Consider the following 25651-nt stretch of genomic DNA (forward strand, 5'->3'; position numbering starts at 1 on the left):
AACACAGTGCGTTTTGAAACAGATAATAAAGATAATGCGTTCCAGTTACAAATAGCTCTGCATAAGATATAGTTGGTCAGAGAGGCGAACTTTTTTAGGATCTGTAATTGCATAGCACTAAGATTAGACATGAGAGCCATATTGCTATCCAATCCCAATAGGCGTAAGAGCCATAAGGTTTGTCATTGAGTCAAGTGGTGTGGTTTCGATTCCCCGCTTGTGTGTAACAAGGAGTAGGTCGCCTGCCCAAACTCGTGGGTTTTCTCCGGGATCTCCGGTTTCTTCCCACTGCTAAAGACCCCTACGCGCAAGCGAATTAATTAAAAAAAATTGAACCATATGTTAGTCCCGAAATGACCTAGCTTGTGTCGAATGGACGTTTCTCTCCCCTCTGTGTGCCTTTTAATAACGAGGATTCGTAGCACATTCGGGTCAAGTTATTATAGATGTGTAGGATACAGCACGAGACTGAGGTTATGCTGGGGGATTTTTCTGTCGAGGTTTTTTTCTGAAGTCACATTATCACGTTTTCTTATGCCATCTTATGGAAAAAACTCTACCCTGGAAGAATAACCCGTTACAGGTTTAAAAAAACCTTTAGAAAAATAACCCCAAATCCCCCTGTATATATCTAAAGCCGCCCCCGACTTTCAGATCTCAAGTTATTCTGGGCATAGAATATACCCCAAAGATCAAAAATATTTACCGTTACAGGTTTATAAGCTGACATATAACATCTTATCAAAAAAAAAGAAAAACGAATAAATAAAGGTTACATTCCTTGCAATGTATTGTTAGGGTAAATTGTTTCAATGATATTTAGTAATTGAACTGGAAATAAACATGTCATAATTATATATATACAATTACTGTTTATTGCTGAGTGACGTTTAGGCTAGTTCTATAATATGATTCTGGCAATGGACATCAAATTCAGTAATTGTATCGAGTGTAAAGTTAGGGGTTATTCTGAAATATGGATGCTGTTAAACATTACGGTGAAATAGACTACGTGCACTCTATGTCCCTATGAAATTAATTTTGACTTTAAGTGGTTTCTGAACGGTAATTGAAACTTTTACCCACCTTTTTTTATCACGAAATAATAGAGTAACTTAAGCCCGTAACTGCAGTACAATAGAGCGCATAACATAGCTTACGGGCACTTTCGAGTCGCTTCTTTTCAGTTTAAGAACGTATATAATCCGAACAAGTGAATTCGTTGAGCCTTTATCGACCAATCTAAACAAAATTAACCCTTGCATTATCCACAAGAATGTTGTGTTAATTGACAAAGAAAGCAGAGTGAATTAGCGAATCTATGTTAATTTGTTTAGCCTGTGTTCTTTGATCAACATAATTATGATATAGGTGTTAGGCAAGGATCGCTATTGTCACACCATGTCTTCAATTAATTTGTTAAAATTATTGCAATCAGAATAAGATTGTTTCAGTAAGACAAATGTTTGGTTAGCAATTTGATCATCCCTCGATTGAATCAGTTTGGTCTTATGTCATGACTGACAAGTAATTTGCCATTTTTTTGGTTTCTTATTTATGTTCCGGACACAATTGGAGATAATTGGTACAATGAAAATAATTGAAGGTTATTTTGGTTTGGCTTTCAATGTTAATAGCAGGAATCAGCAATAAAGACGACCGAAATGTCAAGGATTTGGTTTAATGAAAATTATGGAAATGTCGATATATATTCATTTAAGTAAACAAATTATCTGTACAGGTCTATCCAACTCCACCATCGTTTAGGGAGCCACGCTGGCTCAGTGGATAAGAAGCTTAGCCCACTAACCAGGAGATTCGGGACCGAGAAAGTTCCCAGGGATTTTCCTGTGTGGTTGCCAATTGTCAGTGGTGCAAGACGGATTCCGGCAAGGAACAATGTCTAGTCGTTGGGATGGGACGAAAACCCGAGATCCCACATACACGTTGGGGTACACGTAAAAGAAGCCATGATAGTTGGAATTCGAAATAAGAGTAGGCCCTAGCGCCGCTGACCTGACAAAATTTGCCTTACCCCACACTGCCTGGTCGCTGCCGAGAAGTAGAACGTTAAACCCCATTTCCTTTAATTTCCTACTAAGTTCAACTCGTTCCTCAAAAATGAAAAATAAAAAAAAATATTCATATTAATTCGTTTTTATAATATATATTACCGAGTTGATCCATCCCGATGTTGTGACAATACATCGACGAGTTTAGTTTTTCTAGAATTTACAAATTTGTTTTAGGTACAACTTGTTTGGTCGTAGTTCGTCATTACTAGGTTTATAACAACTGAATACGACCCTTGTCAATATTGACACGATTCATGTCATCAATTTTGTTAGAAAAACTTGTCTATGTGGAAAAGAAAATAAGAATCTCATGCAGGAGGGTGTCAATCAAGTCTGTAATGAGATACCGAGAGTATTGTTAATAATCTTAAATAAATATCATCTATGTAAGCACTGCGCGTTCGTCAGGTAGCAAAGTTCCTTGTCAAAATAAACTTTATGATAAAGACACGATGGATACTTTGTAACCAAGTTCTAAATGCAAGACCACACACATCATAACTAAACGAACCGAACCTAGCTACATGTATCAAAATGTAGGAGGTCCCCTGACGAGATCTCTTAACTTCTCTGGGCCGTCTTTACAACAGATACTTGTCGAGTAAACTACGAAAGGGACAGGAGGTTGTTAGATCGACCCCAAGGGTCCTCAGTCGCGCATAGCTACCTTAAATAACCTCTGGTCAAGAGCATTCAGACACTCCTTACAGCGCAAGTCTTTTTTTTTATTGCTTTTCATACTTTGGGCGTGGGTGGATCATTTTTATATCTACTGAATGTTTGCTTCAATTTATAGGAGATTATTTTCGGTGGCTTTTATCCAGGTCAACAAAATACGCGAGCTTTAGATCATAAAATCTGCCATTGAGTCAAGTGGCGTGATTTTGATCCCACTCCTGTATGTGACAAGGAGTCGGGTCACATGTCCATCCTCTTAGTTGTATCATATATTAGTATTTCAATTTGCAAACCATGTCACGTTCGATGTTATTTAAATTTCAACACCCCGCCAAACCATCCAAACTGAAGAAGAGCGAGTCGTTGGTATCAACATAATGGTCCCGATCCCACGGTGGCGACCCCAAACGACGTCATAATGATGGTTGCTAAGTAGAAGCATCAAATTCTAAATTTGTTTGACTTTCATGCTTAACATGTAAAGCGACAACAAAGTAGACATTTTTCGTCTTAATAATAGAAATAAGATGAAACAGAATTAAAATTTACACTGAACAAAAAAGAAGTTGGATTATACATTGTCTTAATTTAGAAATTACATGAATAGAAGTTAAAAATTACATGAATAGAAGTTAGAAATTAGACGATAGCATGTTAGAATTTTGAGTCTAATATACTGCCATACTCTCTCTCCCTCCCCCCCCCCCCTCTCTCTCTCTCTCTCTCTCTCAGCTGAATATAACTGAACTAATTAACATTAACCTATACGTATATAGGTAATGGCTACTATAACACAATTGGTGACTCAACAATGAATGACATAGTAGTCATTGCTTGTCTATTAATTTCACTTAAAACTAAGCCCCACTCCACCCGTAAACCAATTCATCAATGCCCCTCAGGCTTAATTTGTAGATACATGAAATACAAATTACCTTGGATGTTAATTTCAAACAGTGGTTTATATCATCACGATGAGGAACCTGCAGAAATCAACACCCAAGTAATTTGGGAGCCATGTTGGCCTAGAGAGCATAGTAAGGTGCTCGCTCACTTCCCAGCGTGGTTTTCCCTGGTCATTGGTGATGGACGGATGGCAAGGATGGCACGAAATACCGAGGACCAGACTAAACATTGATGTGCACGTAAAGAACCCTTTACATTTAGAATTCGACAACGACTAGGTGGATACAACGATGTCTGGCCGAAATTCCCCCATAGCCTACTGCATTGCGTATGTCCGTCTTCATTTACCCAGTTGGTTCAGAGCAGTAGGACGTAAAACCCCATGTCATTTTTGAGTAACGTGTCATCCATAATTGTGCCTTGTCTTATTCTGAGTCAGTTACTAAATGTAGCTGAAATAATTTGATATTTACATATTGATGTCTGTGAGTAAAACTTCTAAAATGTTTAAGCCTTATCAACTTCAATGTATAATCATTTGTCGAAAAGCTTAGCTGTTAGGGAACTTGAATTATTTGCCCGTATGACACCAAAGAACAATTAAAACGTTAGTAAAGTTTATTTCGCTACACCCGACTGGCAAGTATTCAGCCACCACGTATAGTTTGATCAGACCACATTCAGGATACGAATTTAGGTAAATATGCCAGTTAACGGACTGAATGGATAGGTGCACAGAACAAACAAACGATTATCGCTGATCGCACGTGGTTTGACAGTCACTAATCCACAAAAAAACACCATGGGATCATCGAGGGCCGAAAACTTGAAAAAACTGTTTGTAGACGTGCTATGGTTTAAAAATATGGCTATAATGAGCTGAGATGTATTTTTGGGAATCGTGGTACGTGAACTATTTTTTTTACACACACCATCAGCATACTCTAAAGATCCTTCCTGTTGACCCTCTTACGCCTTCGTCAATGGGACTTTGAGAACAGATATCTGTGGATGTTTTGGAAATATTCTACTGAGGTTTTCAATGCTGATATTAATATTTTTCATTTAGCTGCAATTTGTTCAAGACCTCAAATCATCCCTTGCGTGGGGTTATAAAGGGCCATGTTAAGAAGAACGGAATCGATAACCTCACGCACTAGACGGGACAACCCTGTCATTTTCAGGCGTTGAAACCGAAATTCCCCACTTTGAGAAGAATTCAATCCGTAAACTCACACACCACAAATTAGACGGGACAACCTTGTCATTTTCAGGCGTTGAAACCGAAACCACCCCTTGCGTTGTGCTATAAAAGTCCATGTTGAGAGGACCTCAATCACACACCATAGATCAGATGGGACAAACCTGTCATTTCAGGGCGTTGAAACCGAAATCATTTATTGAAGGCCATGTAACCATGCAGATAGCGTAATTTGAGGTTCTGTGCAATGTGTTCCGACTAGAATCCTTGGAAGTCATTTTGATTTTGATTAACTTACCGGAAGTTGGACAGTGCAGTTAGTCCAATATTGTAGCCTTAGACCGGAAGTACTGTATGTGGGACAGTGCGGTTCGTCCAATATTGTAGTCTTGCCCATGAAGACAACTGATGGGTGTCTCTAAAATAGTTTTGGTAAGATTTAGATATGATGGAAGAGGCCTAGTGTAGTCCGATTACGAGGAACGGAAGTACCCCTCATTAGCTTTCCTGGGAGTGATATCGCTATAATTAAATGATCTAAGGGGATTTTTTCAGATACGAGTTTTCTTCTATCAAAGTAAATAACAATATAATAGGCTACTTTAAAATACGAATTTATTTTTCTTAACAGTAATCAACATCAGCATGATATGAGACTTATTTAACATTGCATAGTCTCAGAGAAACTTTACTTTTACTTTCTTCTAAATAACATCTACTTAAATATATACATTACTTAATATAATACATTTAATATTATATACATCTATATACACAATGCTTTGGATGCCTAGCATAAATAGTCAGCACAAAATAAGATGACGTAAAGATCGAAGCCATGACGTGTTCAGCGGAACATGATGACGTTTTAGTATCCCACAATAATGGTGACATGATAGTGGAATAGCCAAATATTATACAAAAATTATTGAGACCAAGTTACATAGAGTTCAACTCAGACATATTATCTATCAAGATGTTCGGTTGCTTTTGGCCACTGCCTAGTCTGAGTATAAAACGTCATCCAATTTTGCACTAACTTAAAAATAATATTTATCATAAATACATCGTCATACCTCAACACATTTGGTGAGTATTATTACACACTTTAAAATATTTAATATACATAGCCCTGGGAATTCTTTGGAATTTAAATTAAATGATAGCACAGTACCTCGTAATTCCTACTTTGGATTTCATATGATAACACAAAAATAACTGAACATAAATCTATAACGATGAAATTCAATCTATAAAAATGATATTTAAATTTATTGAAAGCTTTGGATTTCTCGACTAGTTTAAGAAGATTTCGTCATGGTTTTAACAAAACCTATAATAATAAAAACATCTTTCATAAATGAAACTAATTTAAAAGCCTACGTCTAAGCGATATAGATATCAATTATTGCTAAATACACTCCATTGCCTGTCAGTCGACCTAGTCTAGTAATTTATATTAATGGGGTAGTTGAATATTCTATGTTTAAATCAACAGGTAGCCTTTAATATAAGTTGGTTTGACAGTTGTGACATGTAGACAGACTGTATACTAACTATGTTAAACTTGATATGTCGTCCTCGCGTATAATTGAAGTGAGAATAATGGTTAGTTTCGTATTTACACTGATACAAAGTGACTTGGTCTACCAACGTTTTACAAATTGTACAATTTAAATACGAGGTTACTAACATGTTTACTCTTTAACACCTGTGTAAATCCAACAAGTCGTTGGCCAGCTCAGTTTGTGATTTCAGATAGCGGGGAGTTAGCAAATCATTGTCGTACACCGAAGCTGAAGGTGACAAAAATGATAATAACCATTCCATATTGTCGATATTCATTATAAAGTATACAAAGTTGATAACATTTAAAATGGACGACATTTTGTAACTTCCAGAATAAAAGTATAAAGTTCTTTTGGCATTTACAGTTGCATTTAAAATATAAATTTGGTTTACCACGATGATGAAGAATTTTGTAAATGAGACCGAACTGCGTTGCAACCAGACGATATCTGGAATGCGCTGTCACAAATTCCTCTACGTTCATTCACTAAGGATCGACATCAAATCATGTTTAAACCGAGGTTCAACTTCACACCTGCGCTTAAATTTTCTACAATTTTCTTTGAAGACTAGGCAAATAATGTAATTTATCAATATGCTTACATGATATACAAATTTAAGCAACAGTAATTTTAGGTTCAACGTAGATCAATGTACAACAGGTATATATATTGATTCGATTATCAAGAAATAATTTATTATTGCTCTAGATTTTGGTTTTATACAATAATGGCCATAACTGGATCCCACTGAGCAGTCAAACATTTGAAAACGTTCCTCGTCCATACTTCGCAAACATTGTGCCGCCCACTCTTCTAGATCTATTTCTTTGTGTGGAATGTTCCTTTTTTTGTGATCGTCTTTCATATATGTCCTCAATGACCTCGTCACGGAGTAGTAATATCATATGATACTTTTTGGTTTCATAACGTCTCGACTTGTCTCGTCCACGACATAACGTCACATTCTTGATGATTGCGTGTTTTCGGGTAACAGACATTTTCAATCAGCGCCCCTCAAACCGGAGACAACCAGCATACATCATGTCAACACTATAATTTCTCGTGTCATTCCGGCTGCCATCTTTATTAAATAAATGAAGAATGAGCTGAAAATGGCTGTCGTTGATATGTTTTGGTAAAAGAATAAAACCGATCGTGCTGAGGGGTTAAATGGTGACATTAACAACCATGATAGGCTCATTAGAAACCATTTAGTTTATCAAAGGAAGCACTGATGCATAGCGCCCTGCAGTTTCAATATCACAGTCAAGAAATGGATTGTCACCCTAGGCGACGTGTTCTACTCATAATGGCGGAGGGGTTAACGGACTCCAGTTCGTACGAGCGCCATCTCGAGCAGTGACATACGTAGAGATATCACACGGATGTTCGTATGAAGATTGAGAGACGACACTAGAGGCTGATGGCACAGGTGGTATGCTAGTTACTGTGGTTGTCGATGATGGGAATGAGTATGGAGCTGTCGTTCGGAGATAAGGCATTGCACAATTCTGATTGGGTGATAAATTTCCAACAGCACCGCTCATCCACATTCCATAGTTGCCTTGACCGCCACCTGAGTTGCTAGGTAACATGCCATGACTGCTGGCTGACATATGTGCCCAGTTTTCTGTGAGGTTTAACATCGGTAGGTTGGAGCCCATATCCCTTGAGAAATTACCTGAAAAATAGAAACGCAATCAATAAATTAACATGTTTGGCTAATCGCAATTTAATGTTTCCATACATCTACCCATAATCCCACTCAAATATGGCGTCAGTCACAACAACCTTGTTTTCCCGGCAAAAAATGGACTGATAAGTCATCTGACATTGATCAATCAATTACTATAATCACCTTTCTCTGTAATCAATCCTCGTAAAATCACAAAACTTCTAACTATCATGCAAACCAACTGTGTTCGTATCGGAGCAGACTTAATGGCATTGGCAGGGTTATTTGTGTTAAAACTATTCAAAGATAAGCAGTTCAAATAGGCCTTAAATAATTTTTCTGCAGAAAATATCATTTTGTATAATGTTTTGTATAATGTTTATTACTTTGTAGATAACCCATGAACCACATTGAAAAAAATAATACAAAGGCGCAACAATAATAATAATAATACGATTAAAGATATTCTATACTTAATAATCACGCATAAGCTGCTCAAATTACGATCTATATTCAACCCTAACATGTGACTTGTGCCAAATTTGACGACTTTTTCTTTTCGTCTCTATTGTTTCAACAAAGTTGTATCCTTTCGCAGTGTCATGTGAATTTAGTGTACACAGAAGATTTAGATATTTTGTATCACTGTATGGAGTGAACCTAAATTTTTTAAAACTCAAATCTTAAGTCGTCGGTGAAGTTCAGTCGTGAGGATATGAAACAAATTTATGAAGATTTTGTAGTGTTAGAGAAAAAGTTGCATGGTTGTGACACACTACGATAGTTACAATGACTTGTCACTTGTTCGCAAAAACAACTTGATGAAAATCAGTCCGACTGAAATCAGTGCTTTTTCTCGATGAAAACGTGTCTGATAATGAAAGTGACGTCTAAGACGCAGTGGCAAGTGTTACCCAATTGAACAAGGCTGTGTATTGACAGAGACAAGGTACTAGAGGACCGCAACGTGACAACAATAGGGCCAAATCACGCATAATACTTGCCCGCCAAAAGTTACGTGAGTGACGTCGTGATATTATCCCGACGTCGCGTTCTGGCTAATGGTGGAGCGATGGTAAGATAAGCTCGGTTGTAAGAGTTTAAACCTAAGACAGTGTAGATGAATTGTTGAACGTGTGAACTAGTTGCGATTATGTCGCCAATTGTAACACTTATTATTTTAGAGTCAAAATTACAACGTTAATCTATGGTAATTGTTGTAGATTGGACCAAGTGGTTGACCGTGTATTATGTTATGACGATGAACCAAGGTAATCACAATGTTGATCCGTGGTCAGATAATTACGTATTTTACATCTTGACTCAGCTTTTGTGGGGTATGTGGGCGGCTCTACAAATTTTAAAAATCAATTCAACATTTGAAATTTGAGATAAATTGAAGTCTTACCAGGCGGTGATCGTCGTTGATAAGGATGAGAGTATGGTGATGGTCGGGGGTTCCTCAATGATAATCTATCACAACCATGTGGATTCGACAAACCCAGTGGGTTGGTGAATTGGTGAGCTGGAGGGGGGACTAGAGCATGACTTCCGGGTGGTAAATACCACGTACCCGTTACTAAAATAAAAAGAAAACAAAATAATTAAATTTGATAAAATCGTTTCGAATCATTTGAAAAAAAAAAAAAATTATGCATTTTAAATCAAATACGCATCACCCCTTGTGAATGTATTGGAAATACAGTAATGTTCACATATATCAATCCATAATTTTTTTTGTTGTATTTTATTTAAGTGACTTTTCCAGATGGACCAGGTGCATTGTAATATTCATATTATGTCACTTTTAGAAGAACTGAATATAACATATATGCACTACTTCGAATCTCTAAATAGTTTAAGTTTTGATGTATGGGCTAATTAAGTTGTCATATAGGTGATATCTACATCTGTATCTAAATTGTGAAAACATTTGAGGTAAAATTAATTCCACGTGAAACACAATCATGATGTAATCTATTTATGTTGAATCCATATATTTTTCTGCATTTAAAAAAAAATATCTTTATGATATTTAAAACCTGTTATCTATTATTAACGCCTCATTAACTTTAATACAATAATTAGCTATGGTTGTAATTAATGTGAAACTAATGACAGATGAAGCAATATCATGTTCGGGGGATTAAATAATCCACCGTGCATTAGTACGTGTGCAGATTTTTATAATTCGCGTGGTATATATATGATATTTAGAGATACCTTGTGGTCTGTAATTTGAATAAATCTTGATTTAACACTACATAGACCACCAAGACTGAACACTCTAATTTGCATTATGATTTACGACATTTTCTATCTTAGGAGTAATCAATATACAATTGCATGCCGGCATTTCAATTTTTGTACCATAAAAATACTTAATAAGCAGGTTGTTATTTCAATATTATAATGCTGGTGTAGATATTCATAGAAATAAATATTTATCTTATTAACGGGTTGATTTATGATTTGAATTTTTGTTAATCTAAGAAGGATCTAAAGTTTAATAACTTTTTAATTATAACGCATCATACACTAAGGTGTTTGCTTTAACCTGTAATGATGGACTATTCATCAGAATAACTCTATTGGTTAACGAGGCATAACTGGGGTATTAAAAAGTTGTGTACTTTTCTGAAATGCGCGCATAAAACTTTGGGGTATCGTTTTATATAAAGTTAAATCAATTATTCTATTCCAAACCACAAAAAACAACGAAAAAGATAAATTGCTGAAGCTGCAAAGGGAGAACAATTTTCCCCATTATTCGCTAACGTCTTAAAATTACCAAAAGTTACAATGTTCAGACCTGGTTTCACAAAGCATTCCCAGCCTTCAGTTAAGAATTTACTCAACTTTCAATCACTGTTTATGAGAAATATCTTTGATCCAGAAAAACAAAAATTTGCACACAGTTTCTTATTGATGTATTTGATACATTAAAACAATAAAGTTTTGTAAAGGGCTATCGAACAATTTTGAGTATGTTTTGTGAAACCGGCCTCTGGCGTATGGCTGTCTGTGTGAATGTCAAACGTTTTCTTATTTGACATTATATGTTGATATATGTATTAAACAATATACCATCTTAAGAGATTAGAAACTGCAATAAGCAACACCTTTAAGATTAGATACAAATTTATAGAGAAAGCCTACTAAATTTATCTATTTTCTAAGTTCATTGCGTGACGATGTTTAGTAAATTTCAAGACTTGCCTATCGCTATCTGTGTAACTAACTAAAATAAATTTACATTGAGTGAGATTTGTTCACACCTTATAGATAAGTTATTGTACTGACAGCTGTGTTCATTAAATCTATATCTAACAAGTTACATTTAAACACAGACAGGTCAAGTTTAAAGACACTACGACAGGAAGACCATTTTAAAGTCGTCGTCCTATTTAGAAATTGATATAAAATTCTCTCAAACAACCATTGCACAATTATTGGACGGAAAATACACCTGTAAAGTCCCAAAGACAACCCATTATTATTTTAAAAGCGTTTTGTGCGTTCTTCTCTCTGGGATTCATTTTATTCTAATATGCATGTACAAGCGACTAAAATGGCGAATGATACAATAACAAGAAATGAAAAAGATCCAAATTTGAAGGCTACTATGGTGTATAAAATTAAAGGCCAACTCAAATACATAAATATGAAGAATAAAGAATCTGAAACTTCCGTTGACCGCTTTCTTATTGAAGGTACAGCATCTATAAATGCGTTTTATTCTGAATATTAGCTGTGTCAATTTGTATTTTTGTCTATGTTATGTATATAGTAACACCTGTACGGAGTAAGTTGGTCACCTACCACTGTTTAATACAGGAGTTATTTACAGGTATAGACGGGCACCTGTACATCAATTACATTCTACGTGATAATTTCTACAATTTGGAAAGGTTAACCCTTTTTTAGCTAAGAGGAAATAAATCTACTCGGTATTAGTTAACAATGGTTTAATTATACAGCTTACTGTACTGTGTCCACTATTATAACGGTATATTGGAGTCTATAGTACTCTAGCCCTTCTTTATTGTACGCGTACTAAATAATCTATTATTCTCACTTTAGTAAATTCTATGAGTATAAAATATCAGGTGAATCACCATAACGTTACTTTAATTAAAAGGATAACAAATAAAATGAACAGACGATATTTTAAATAAAAATACTAGACCATTAGTTTCTACTGGTTTTATGTCCGAATTATAGTATAAATTGGAAGTCTTTTCAGTACAAGCTGGCCAATTTTGTTACATTTAAGAAAAATATTAAATATTTAATAATCTCTAATTATTTATAACTCAAAATTTGCTATAAAACCACTAAAGGAATCTTAAAATGTACATGGGTGTTGCTATGGTTAACATCTTGCTTCTTCATTTGCATTGCATAGGATACGTTTATTGTGCTAAAAGTTTTATCTTACTTTTGTATATAATTTACGATAAATTTTTAATTTTTATGTTTTTTTTTAATGTTTTTATCAGTTTACAGAAGTATGGAAAGTTATATATTATGTGTTTGCGTATATAGCAATCAATAATAAGTTATCAATTTTTGAATAAGTCCGTGTCTTAACTAATTTAAGGTAAACTAATAATAACACAAGACAGTTCTGTGGATAACAATCACAATATTATATACACACGACATTTCAACAAGATTTCACTGCTTGTTATCAAGCATACAAATTTACGACCAGTGAAATCTTGTCGAAACGTCGTGTGTATTATAATATAGTGATTGTTTGTCATAGAACTGTGTTGTGTTATAATAATAAAGAGTATTAATAAGCAGTGGTGCTTTGACTGAGCTATTCAATCATTTGATGAAATTTATTTTCATATTCATGGATACTGGTTATAATTTATTGGATTAGGTATTATATCTAATATAATAATATAGAGTACTGTATTTCTTAGTAAAATAATTTGTTCGATTTAAGTTATTACAGTTCATATACACCTTCTTCGCCTCGTTAATTCTTGTGCTTTTATATAATATAAAAAAATACTTACAATGTGAAAAGGTTCTTTGGTCACTCATTAATGGATCGTCTATAAATTCTCGTTGATCGGGTCTGAAACGAAATTTTTTAAATAAAGTTGATTTGTCGCATGGATTAACATATAATGGCCTCTTCTAAAGAGACTTAAAACTCCACGCATTCCATTTATTTTGTACTTATGAGATGTTCTAGAATGGTAATTTGACAAGATCCTTAACAATTGGTTTTAAAGGGGGGGTGATATTTTATCATAATAAACCCATAAAAAAATGTATATTTGTTGTCAAGAAGTGTAAAATTTTTTGAGCTTCATGCCTATACTAGTATATAATATTACAAGAGGATATGTCTTTCTTCTTAAGGGCTTCTATTTTTTATTTCATAATATGATGACTTTTGACTGGTGTTAAATTAACTGTATGATTTATAGCACAGGGTGCATGCTGGTATTTAAGGTGTAGGATAACACGCTTTCTTTAGCTATATTAATATAAACATGTTAACAGATATAGTGCTAATCCAAGTCATGTGCCCAATACACCTCACACAATCCCCCAAACTATTCATTATATTCTATAAGATAAACAAGCCATCAGTTGGGCAAAACAATTAGGGTAATTCGACCCCTAAATCAATCCCCAATTTAAGGTCTCATATACCGACACATTAATCCACTTTAAAGCCACTATCGTATAATTTAATATAAATTTCGTTCCTTCGTTTTCAGTTCCCAAACTTGCTAAAACCGAGTTGATTAAAATTCGGGAATTTAAAATTGATTTTTCTCTTTATAAGATAATGTCTAAGATTATTGTATGTGTGTAAATTGCGTGTCATTATTTGTAAATATATATGATTAAGTGTCCATTAGCCTCTTGCTATCTTGCTGTCACCGCAATGACATACACCACGGATATATATTTCACTAGCCTTTCTAGTTTTTAAATGAAGCGGAAAACGAACCCAAAACACAAGATGGCTGCCTTGTCTAGGCCGAGACTTAAATGATAGTATATATATCTCAATAAGACATAATATGTTGAAAACTGTCATCTCAGATTCCTATACATGGTTACTGAAGTAAAATCCTACCCCTGCTTTTGATGAGTGCATGAAAAGTATTCTAAAAGGATTGTCTGCTTTTTATTAGATGCAGTCTCTAAGTTAGACGATATTGGATATCACAATGATTCCTTTGATCCTGTAAAAACTTTTTAAAAAAGGATTACATGTTTAGAAACTTGTACTCACCTTTCTTTGGCATCTAAAAAGGCTTTGGCAAAGGGGTTGTGTTTGATTTTTAAGGATGTGATCTGAAAAAGAATGAATAATATCGTTAGGTTTGAGTTTTGAGATATACATGTATAGAATCACCAGTGTTGTACTTGGATGCGGGGAATAATTTGAATAATGGAGAAAATGTATTTAAGACGGCTAAGTAATTTTTTGATCATGGATAATCCCGAAGCATGAAATTATATTTCCAGATTACCAACCTCTTCGTTTTGATATGCTGTGACGGCTATAAATTGTGTCTCTGGGAAGCTGAACGTCATAATACTCTTCTTCTGAGTACGAGAATTTACCCGGACTATATGAATTCGAGGTTCATATTTGTGAAGGGAATTTAACATAATCTGAAATGAGAAAGGAAGAAATTTATTACATACAAAAACTATTATACGAAATAGGTATAGATGTCTGTGTCAATTTCTGTCACTAATTAGAAAGGTGACCACAGGGAGAACTGCACAGATCATTATTGTCATTTCAACTATAAAAAATCCCTTAAATTAACTAGAAATATGATATTAATAACCAAGAAATAGAATTTAAAAAAGAGCGCAAGAAAAAAAATTGGTCAATGAAAAGATCTTATCATCTGCCATCGTGGGGACGGAAAAGGGTTGCGCATGGATTCCCGCCAACAATAACTATATGTACATGGTGATTATTAAGTGTTATGGTGTGTCGTTTCTTCTCCTTATATTATCATTTTAGTTTTAAACATCAAAGAAACTCTCCTCCAATGAAAAGTGGATAGAGGAACGATATCATGTACACAAGAGGGGTATATTGAAAAATAATGAGTGTCGAAGTGGGCTGTTATTATTAATATGGCCTCACAACACGGCAGTTATTAACTTCGCCATTACACCAGGGGGAGCCATCATCGCAAACTAGTCATCAACACTTTAAAACCCCTTCTCCCTAACCATTTCCAAACAAATCGAAAGTAGCAATAACTTGCATATTGTACTGTTACGCTTCAGATAACATCCTTCAATTGTCTTGTGTTATTTTATCGCAGACGGCTAACGCCACGATTTCTTCGGTTTGTGAAGATGGGACAGTTACGACCAGTGACTAACTCCCTATTAACTCTTTAAAAATTCGCTGGCTTTTGAAGCTTATTCATGTCGACAAGCTATAGAAAAACTTCACACGGGTTTTATACACTTTATAACAAGGGGAAGAAGATAAAAATGATTTTGTAAATTTATAATGAAAATACACACCAGTATCGACGTTATTACAGTTATATCAACATCGGGTAAAAAGCCCGGAGATTTCTGAAGTATTTGGTAAACACTTAATAAAAAGGATTAATGGTCGCTCAATTCAATTGAAGTTTGCATTCAATTTTCAATTGGTTTATTATTAAAGCGAAAGTGTCAATTCATCTTCAAGCTACATTCTTCAAAAAGTCTCTTTAATTTCGTTTGATAATTGAATGTAGTTTTGTAAATCAAATAAAATATAAGAATATATATTGTTTTTCTTTCAGTTGCTCATTCTTTGATTACGGTGTGTTTAGAAATCGGTTTGGTAGCAGAAGATGGAAACAATTTGTTTTATCCATCAATGGTTACAAAATCTTGATGGCGATGGATGCTCCCTCGCCCAAACTCCTACAAGGATATGCCACCGGGTATCAGGTATTGGTTGGTCCGACAAGGTCAACATACCATCATGCATGGTGCATAACGCCAATCACAACTAGAAACAACCGTTAAGATTCTTAATTGCAATTTCTAGACAGGTATCATGTCTGCCTGATGCAATATAAAGCTGGGAAAATATATTCGACAATCGTGTATAGGTTTCAAGTCCGGCCCCTCGATTGTCAACAAATGACCAGTGAGGTTAAACCAGGGGTTAGCTTCACCAGGGTCAAATATGTGAAATATTAGCCGAACGTGCAAAATACAACAAAATTAACCCGTTGAACCCAACCCGAGTTTTACTAAGTTACTTTATCACCCAAACGAAGGCTATTCAAGTCGAAGGGGTTATACAATGTGTCACCATTAAAACTAAATATTATATCATCAATATTGTTATATTGGTTTAATTCAAGTTAACTCCGAGATTCACAACTAAACGTTAAAAGATAAAACGACTCGGTCAATCTTCAAGCCAATGCTCTGTGTCTGGTTATATCTGGTCTTAAGTATTAGATCTGCTATTTTAGAGTAAACGAAATAGGACAGTTGTGTTAAATAGTTCCCTACTGGGATCTGGAATTTAAGGGTAAAACATTGTAATATGATCTGCAATATAACCATCGTAATTAGCCGAAAGTTGCAAAATGACAGATAATTATTGTGACCAGATTAAAAACATCAACTGGTACGTTGAACAGTCGTTTGATTTTAATACATCAATGATCAACTGCAGAGAGAACGATTTCTTAATGACATCAGTGGCGTGTCACTGGGGCGGGGTGGGCGTTTGGGGGTCTTTGGGTGTCAGGAGGACACAGTCCTGAACATCCATTTCAGGGGGTATCCAACCAGGGTGAAATTAAAAATTTAGTTAATGTCGATATGTACAATCTTCCCTACTTTGAATAAAAAGTTCATTTCATCTGTTTTGCATCGTCCTTGGTTATGTGCCAATTACTAAATGTCATTCAAAGAATATCTTCCTTTCTCACATATCTCATATCTTAGTAATAGGACGTCTTGGGGGAGGGCATTACAAAATCTACACGCCACTGGACAAGATCCGAAGTAAACGCGTCGATTCATTTAGTTATTTTGCTTTAAATATTTTCTCCAGTTTTCATTGTGAATTGTGTGAATGAGTTATGCGACAGTCAACAATATAGTGTCCACCATAAGACGACAACTAGCAAAAAGGAAGTGTATTTTTTCAGCCTTTCTTTTGATTTTCGCGGGAACTGTTGACAGACGACAACACGTAGTGCACGAGATGGAATTCTGAACGCGTGAAACGTGGACATGAGATTGACCAGGATGCTACTCTCTGCTACAGTGGACCAATAACCCCAGAGGTCATTCCAAGTACATGTACCACCAAATCACATATTTGGTTTCACAAGTTATGAAAATTTTGTCCACAATTTATTTTATTTGTTTCAATATATCCATTGTTACCATGTGGCCATTTTTGTGTACAAAATAAAAGTTGCCCTGTTTCGTATTTTTGAAGTAGGCCTAGCCTATATTGGCTTAGACATCGCATTCGTGTCACTTTTGATTAAGATTCAACATGGAACGAATGAATACACAAGTCACAATTCTATGGAAGCAAATTACTGATTATTACTGACATGATATTTCGACAAGGCTTCTCAATTCTTTAAGAAGTTTTGTCGACCCGTCGCTCAGTAAAAAAACAGTAACTGTATTCAATAGAATTGTGACCTGTGCGTTTCCAGTTGAAACAAGCGAAGCGATAGATCTGAACAAACTTATTATCAAAACATCGAGAGAAAGGTCCTAAAAATGTATGCATATTGACCTCAAATATATATATAGATATAAGTCTCATGTATATGCATAGAACAGTATTATGAAAAGGCGTGTCACTAAGTGTCAAGCGAAGAGAATGGTACGAATACCCGTTTCCCGAATTAAATTAATATGTACAAGGGGACTCGTCATTTTATTTTAAAAAAGCACAGAAATGAAAGTATAAAATTATTCAAATTTACAAAAAATATAATTTTTATGTTAATGGTGAATGATACGTCATCTCATGGATATTATAACTCTAGAAACCCCCGTCGTGTTTTTGTCCAGTTTTTGATTAGATAACATAAAAGCCTTTTTAAAAGAAATTGAATCGATTATTCTACAAAATACTTTCATTATTGTGAAAAAAAAAGTATTTCCATTATTTGATAATGTATGTATTAATATGATGTCGTATAATATAATCTATTGTACGCTTTAAAAAAAGTTTGTTTTTATATTTTTATTGTTGGATTCACAATATATGTTTTAACAAAAAATAATTCTTAAAAACATTGCATTGTATTTGTTTTTATTTACCTATAATTGTCGTTTTGATTTGCTATGAAAAGAAAAGGAAGAGACGCTCTTCAAAGCAGAACAGCATTATCATTATTTTTTCAGCAGCGCTTATTGATCCAGTCTACATACTAACGAGTCTTTGTTTATCAAGTTATCCTCAAAGTGTGCTCAAATTTATTAGTTATCTAAAATCGATTAGGTTTTTATATCGATCGAATGGTTAAAATTACGAGATTTTAAAGATGTTGCATAAAATGATAGGATTTTTTTGGTATTGATATTTCTTCCTATTTTCATGTTTATGGAATTAAACGACATCATAAATAATATAATCTTTTAGGAGACATTTAGTAACTGGATTGAGTAGAACAAACTAAAACACATACTTATAATACTGCTGATATATGTGGGTGACGTTTCGATAACGCCGAGAGAATCCTCTTCAAAACGTCGCCCAAATATATCAGTAGCTGATGTCCATAAGTATGTCCATAAGTAATTAATAGTACTGTACAACACATTATAAAACTTAATCCGTTCACTGTTTCGGTAACTAAGTTGTTTATTTTTTTATCCTTAAAAATGGGGATTAATACTAAACATACTATGTCTATTAAGCTTTATAATCCGCCTGTCGTTGACTGTTGGTACCGTGAGAACATGACGGAAATAGCCGTGAATAAACGACAAAACGGTTATCCTTCCGGGATGTTAAAAATGAGGTTTGCACCCTCCCACCTAAATAGTTCAGGTAAAATAGTTACAGTATCTTAAATAAATTATTTTTGTATACGTTGTCTTCAAGATTCATCTTTAATACATTAAACTTTGTTTCTATTTTAAATTTTTGTAAATTCAAGTAATGAAGGAAAACCGAAAACTGAAAATTTATTTTTTCTTTAATAAATTGTATAATTTAAAAATTAAACATAAATTCTTATTTCAGGATTTTTTAAAATCAACGTTTATAAATGAAAAATGGTGCTTGTGTAATTTCATCAATTTGACACTTCTAATGAACTTCCCGTCCTCATTAGCCGAGAAACTGCAGAAATGCAGAACTTTAAATAAACCCCTTTTTATTTCATTTCTAATAAACTAATTAAAACTCTACAGCAGAATGTCACAAGTATACACGACCTCAAATTGATATTGAGGCCCAAACCTTTTCTGACGTATATTTGACATTTCATGTGAAATAGTAGGCCAGATATACATGTTTATATATTAAATATAAATATTCGCATGTGAAAATCACAGACGGTATTTTATTGGTTGATCTGCATGTGTGTTAATTGGTCTTTATATATATGAGTTACGTACATGTCTTTTTTATATTTATTTAAGAGAAAATCAAACTTTAAAAATAACCAACCCAGCCGTCGAAAGAGTAAATATAAAAAAACGTATAATGTTCAATTTTGTTCGCATAAATATAACAATGAGGTTACATGTATGTAAGATGGGTGTACGAAATAATATTTAAGCAAACATTTTGGATAAGCAAAAGCAGAAAAGTGAGAAAAATCATCTTTTATCTTTGTACAGTTTTTGATTATTTGACAAAAAATTGGGATAAATTCAATATTTTTTCGGTTACATATTTTTAAAAAATTGATTATTTGACAAAAAATTGGGATAAAATCAATATTATTTTTCGGTTACAAAGTTTTAAAAAAAAATCATTTCATATTTATTCCTATTTTGTTCTCATAGAATTAATTTCAATGCCGCGGTCCTACTTTTCTGCACCGACTTGAAGATGGGAGTATTTTATATACTGATACTTTATTTTATTCACAGAAAATAACTGAGGAACAGGCTAGACCTATATTACCTCTCTCATATGTTACGAAAATAATCTATAACCAATTTATTAAAGGATAGTTATGAATGATTAAAGCATCTATAACCAATTTATTAAAGATAGTTATGAATGATTAAAAAAATCTATAACCAATTTATTAAAAGATAGTTATGAATGATTAAAACATCTATAACCTATTTATTAAACGATATAATGAATAATTAAAAAATCTATAACCAATTTATTAAAAGATAGTTATGAATAATTAAAAAATAAAGTATTACCACTTCACCAAAATATAGATCAACATGCTTTAAATTTTTCAGAACAGTAGGACGTTAAACCTCATTTCATTGCATTTAAAAAAAAATTTAGACTATAGTTTGATATTATTTGTACAATCCAGGTTGTTTTACTTCTTAAGGGCATGTTTTTTGAGAAATGTTATTATTATATTTATAATCTCGCCATGACATAAATTTTATGAATAATAAAAGTATCTTACCTGTCCGCCTCCATTTAATTTATTGGTGAGTTTAACTTTACTAAAAGACAAGGGTTCTTTCATCCAGTGGGCTCCGAAATTAGGAGAATCTGGATGTATGTAAACACAATTTGGGGCAGCAGGTTCCGCTTTACCCCCGGGTACCCAGTCTCCATTTACATATTTCCACCTATGGTTATCCACTTGAACAAAATCCAATAGCAACGTGTACATGGCATTCGGGTCTACACCGGACACTGAGACACGGAATACAGGAAACATACGCCTGGAAAATCAAGACAAAAGACCAATTAATAAAAGAAGCATAAAATTATTGGTAGATAATATTTAGAATTTAGAAATCTTCGCATTTTCTAAAAGGGTGGGGCATAATTATTGATATCAATGGCAACTTAGTATTGAGGACAGCCAGGTAACGTTATGAAAATACCAACAAGCACCTGTCCTTTTGTCTGTATTACAAAGTCGTGTCAAACAAAAATTCACAAAAAAAACCTTTTTCATCAAATTGCTGAGGATTTCGAAAAATGTTGCAAATTTTACATGTATTAACAAGAAATCCTGTGATATTAAACGGCTTTTTCATATGAATCAGCGCAAAGTTGCAATAACACATGACACTATATATGGAACACAAGTTACACAGAAGTTATTCTGTTCGGTTACTAAATTTTAATACGATCCAAATTAGAAGGGATCAGTATAGTTTTATTAAACAGACTTTTTCCTAGATTTTGTAAGTAAATTATGCATATGATAAATCTTTCATCGTTCTGTAAATAAAACGTGTAATTTATCGTTGTTTTTTTTCTAGCTTTGTAAAAATAGTTAACACGGTGGAAATTGTTTAACGCGTTGTTTCTTGACTCTGTCAATACTCTGATTGATTAGTTAGATTAGACACTGGGCTGATGGTGAATTAATTCAACATGGCTAATGGTACAGACGACCAAATCCCCATTCCCCCTCAATTTATTTCCTTATAAATTATTAACAATCTCGATTAGATAGTGTGGATGTGTCTCTTTCTGCTTTCATTTTACATATAAATTTTAATAATAAGCCATTAACCCAAGGTCTAACTTAACTGGAAGAACCCAATCTGTAATGCTGTCTCTATAACTGATGCTAAAAGTATATTTTGTTAAAATATCTGAATGCCTAATATTGGGATATAAATATCTACCCTATTCTGTGCTTCATAACACATGGCATGTTTAGCGCATATATATTAGCTTAGATATGATAAATAACACATTGCTTGTTTATACACAGGCAACACATAACACGTAGCTTGCATGTAACACATATCACATAGTTTCTTGTGATGCATAACACATAGCTTGCATGTAACACATATCACATCGTTTCTTGTGATGCATAACACATAGCCTGAGTGTAACACATATCACATAGTTTATTGTGATGCATAGCACAGTTACAGGGTGTGTTATAACATAGCTTTTTTAATACATAACACATAGCTTCTTGTGATAGATACATAAATGACAGTAGTGTACGTTTGAGCTCAATAATACTTATCACAATACGTCATTGTGATACACGGCACACATAACATATTTCGTCTTTGTATCAAAACAGTACTTTTAAGGATGCATGGTACATAACTAATAATAATGCATGATGTGCATTGTTAGTGATATTGTATAATGCATGATATGTGCATTGTTAGTGATATATAGTATAATGCATGATATGTGCATTGTTAGTGATATATAGTATAATGCATGATAGGAGCATTGTTTAAGATATATATAGCATAATATGGATGCTGCAAAATGTTATATAACATACATGTGTGGATAATGCATCAATTTTGGAAAACAAAACTAATGTTTAATGTCTTTGTAATACATGTTTATTAAGATTTGTAAAGTTTGCATTGTTTCTTTATGAAAGATATAAAAAGTATGAAAGATATCGTCATAATGGATTTAACAAAAATATATATTTATGAATTGTGCTATTACAACCACCGAACAGTTTTAATCATTGTGTTCTTATCATCAGTAGTAAACAAGTATGCGTGTATGATACAGTAACACGAAATAGAAACGTTTATAAATAGTTATATTTGGAGTTATTAAAAACCCTATCTTTAGCATTTAAACCTGTCTATTAAATCACAAAACGATTGTTAATCATTTTTCAAAGGGTCTATAAGCTGTCAGAAGCAATCTGACCTTTGAAAAGAAACTAAAATTGATTTATTACGACAGCTCTATACATAATAAATAATGATGCGGTCTATTATTCATAAGCCACCACCCATGTGCGTGTGCTGTAGGTATGTAGAAACACTGAACTTTATTATAGTAGATAGGCATCGCTTTTAGACATCGTTTACAGACAGGCCTACTCTCAATACGCTCTATACTAAACGGCTTTATATGGACTATTATTGCCCGATAATAGCGGCTAGAATCGTAAAATTTAAGACTAAATAAAATAAATAGTGTTTAGCCTGTGAAGGTGGATCGTATTACTAGAGTCGACTTTTGTTATTGTGAAGTACTTCAAGCAGAATATAACAACAAAAACCTTGACTTTTACCTATAAAAATGTTATTTTCAATGCGAAAAAAAACCCCACAACTAATGAATGCTACCAAAATGTCATCTATTTCAAATTTCTGTTTAAAAATTGTCTTTTGAAAGTGTGGGGCTGGGAAGCACACCACTCATATGTATATATACACATACTGAATGATGTGGGAATTACAATATTTATTTATGTGGTATGTGGGTGAATGATAATGTGAATTACAATATATGTTTATGAGTGTGATAGTATGGCAATGCTATGTGAATAACAATATATATTTATTAATGTTATATAAATGGTATGTGAATCACAATATATATTTATTAATATGATAGTATGTGAATGATATGTGAATTACAATATATATTTAATAATTCAATAGTATGTGAATTATGTGTGAATTACAATATAGATTTATTAATGTGAAAGTAGCTGAATGCTATTTGGAATAGAATATATATTTATTAATGTGATTGTATGTGAATGTTATGTGAATTACAATATATATCTGTTAATGTGATAGTAGCTGAATGATATGTGAAATAAAATATATATCTATTACTGTGATAGTATATGAATGCTATGTGAAATATATATCTGTTAATGTGATAGTAGCTGAATGGTATGTCAAATAAAATATATCTATTACTGTGATAGTATGTGAATGCTATGTGAATTACAATATATATTCATTAATGTGATAGTATATGAATGCTATGTGAATTACAATATATATTTATTAATGTGATAGTAGCTGAATGATATGTGAAATAGAATATACATATATATTAATATGGTAGCATGTGAATTATAATATTTATTTATTAATGTTGTAGTAATTGTAAAATATGTGTATTACAGTATTTATTTTTTTTATTAATGTTGTAGTAATTGTATAATATGTGTATTACAGTATTTATTCATTTATTAATGTTGTAGTAATTGTATAATATGTGTATTACTATATCTATTCATTTATTAATGTGATAGTAGCTGAATGATATGTGAAATATAATGATACAATATTTCATAATAAACCATTGTTCATTTTTCATGTGACATATATATTGGTTGAAGTGTTAAGGTCAAACTGGACAATATGGTTCACAAGAAACAGAAGCGAAATGGATTAATTTAAGTATATTTAGACGATATTTAATTGGTAAACAGGTCTATTATGATAAATTCTTATGTAAACCTTGACATGTGTTGTTTTTTTTATGTTCATTATGTAAATCATAAATAATAGAAACAGTATTTGATATATAGTTACATATTTACTTATTGTAAGTCTATATGTTTTGGGCCGTTAAAAGTTAATAATATATAAACTATTTGCGTCATTGTAATAATCACACAGTTAGTACGTCATATGAGAGAGAGGGGGGGGGAGAGAGAGAGAGGGGGATCGTCGAAAGCACGTCACTTATTGACAGCATCTTCGAAAGCACGCCACTTATTGACAGGCCTTATGATCTAAAATGTAGGCATTATAATCGGAATGGACCACTCGACCACCCCCTCCCCTGACAGAAGAAGTCATCCATTGGTTCTAAATCTTGGCTAACTGCCACTCCACTAAACCGTTACAAATTATTCATTAATAACAATGTGTCACCCCTAGTTTATTAATAAACTGCACAATAATACAAACGACATTGTTGTTGTTATTATTTTCCGTTTCTTATTAGTATGACACATCCGTGCTTAGTTTTCAACACGTATTTCTATTATTGTGGCGTTGAATAGTTTGCGGTTATTTTTGAATGTTTGTTATTATTGTTACGGTTTATGAATAATAAGGCAATATTATGCATATTCTAAACAAGAGCTTTCACTGTACCAACCCTTTTAACCTTAATTCTAGGTGTATTATAAAATTCATATTCTCTTGGCTTAGAATAGCCGTAATTTTAACTAAACATGACTAAGAATCAGTTATTAAAACAAGTTTTAACTCTAATATGAAACATACAAAACCATAATTTGCAATTATCTCATTTCTGTATAACCCAAATCCATATGCAAAAAATCTCAAAAGAAATGAAAATGGCTTTAACGTCCTACTTTCCTGCACGATCCGGGTTAACGAAGAAGGGAATAGAAAAAGAAATTTGGATATAAGATTTCTGTTAACTTTTATTTTAAATTAGAAAACCAGATGGAAGCACGCCGTTAATTATTAATTGTAGCCATTATGCATTCTGCGTGCACATTAATCACATCCAGAATAAAAATTGAAGATGGTTTATTATTTATTGGAATGTCAAATGAAACTGGGAGTTATTTAAAGTATATCATATCATAAACACGAACATGGAATAAACTATGTATTTAGTTTTATTAAATCAAATGAATAC

The 25651-nt window shown here is 33.2% G+C and overlaps 1 protein-coding gene across 1 annotated transcript in view; it reads right to left on the bottom strand.

Moving 5' to 3' along the window:
* Positions 1 to 7096: 7096 nt before the first annotated feature.
* LOC126810819 (T-box transcription factor T homolog 1) overlaps positions 7097 to 25651 on the bottom strand; it is a 34647-nt gene continuing 16092 nt past the window's right edge. The window contains exons 3-8 of the mRNA XM_050536105.2: positions 20727 to 20991; positions 14626 to 14766; positions 14381 to 14442; positions 13140 to 13201; positions 9515 to 9685; positions 7097 to 8112 (exon numbers count right to left, since the gene is read on the bottom strand). Of these exons, the coding sequence (XP_050392062.2) occupies positions 7736 to 8112; positions 9515 to 9685; positions 13140 to 13201; positions 14381 to 14442; positions 14626 to 14766; positions 20727 to 20991 (1078 nt within the window). The 3' untranslated portion in view covers positions 7097 to 7735. The remainder of the gene's footprint in view (positions 8113 to 9514; positions 9686 to 13139; positions 13202 to 14380; positions 14443 to 14625; positions 14767 to 20726; positions 20992 to 25651) is intronic.

The sequence above is a fragment of the Patella vulgata genome, chromosome 2, assembly GCF_932274485.2.
Source record: "Patella vulgata chromosome 2, xgPatVulg1.2, whole genome shotgun sequence".
Taxonomy (NCBI): domain Eukaryota; kingdom Metazoa; phylum Mollusca; class Gastropoda; family Patellidae; genus Patella; species Patella vulgata.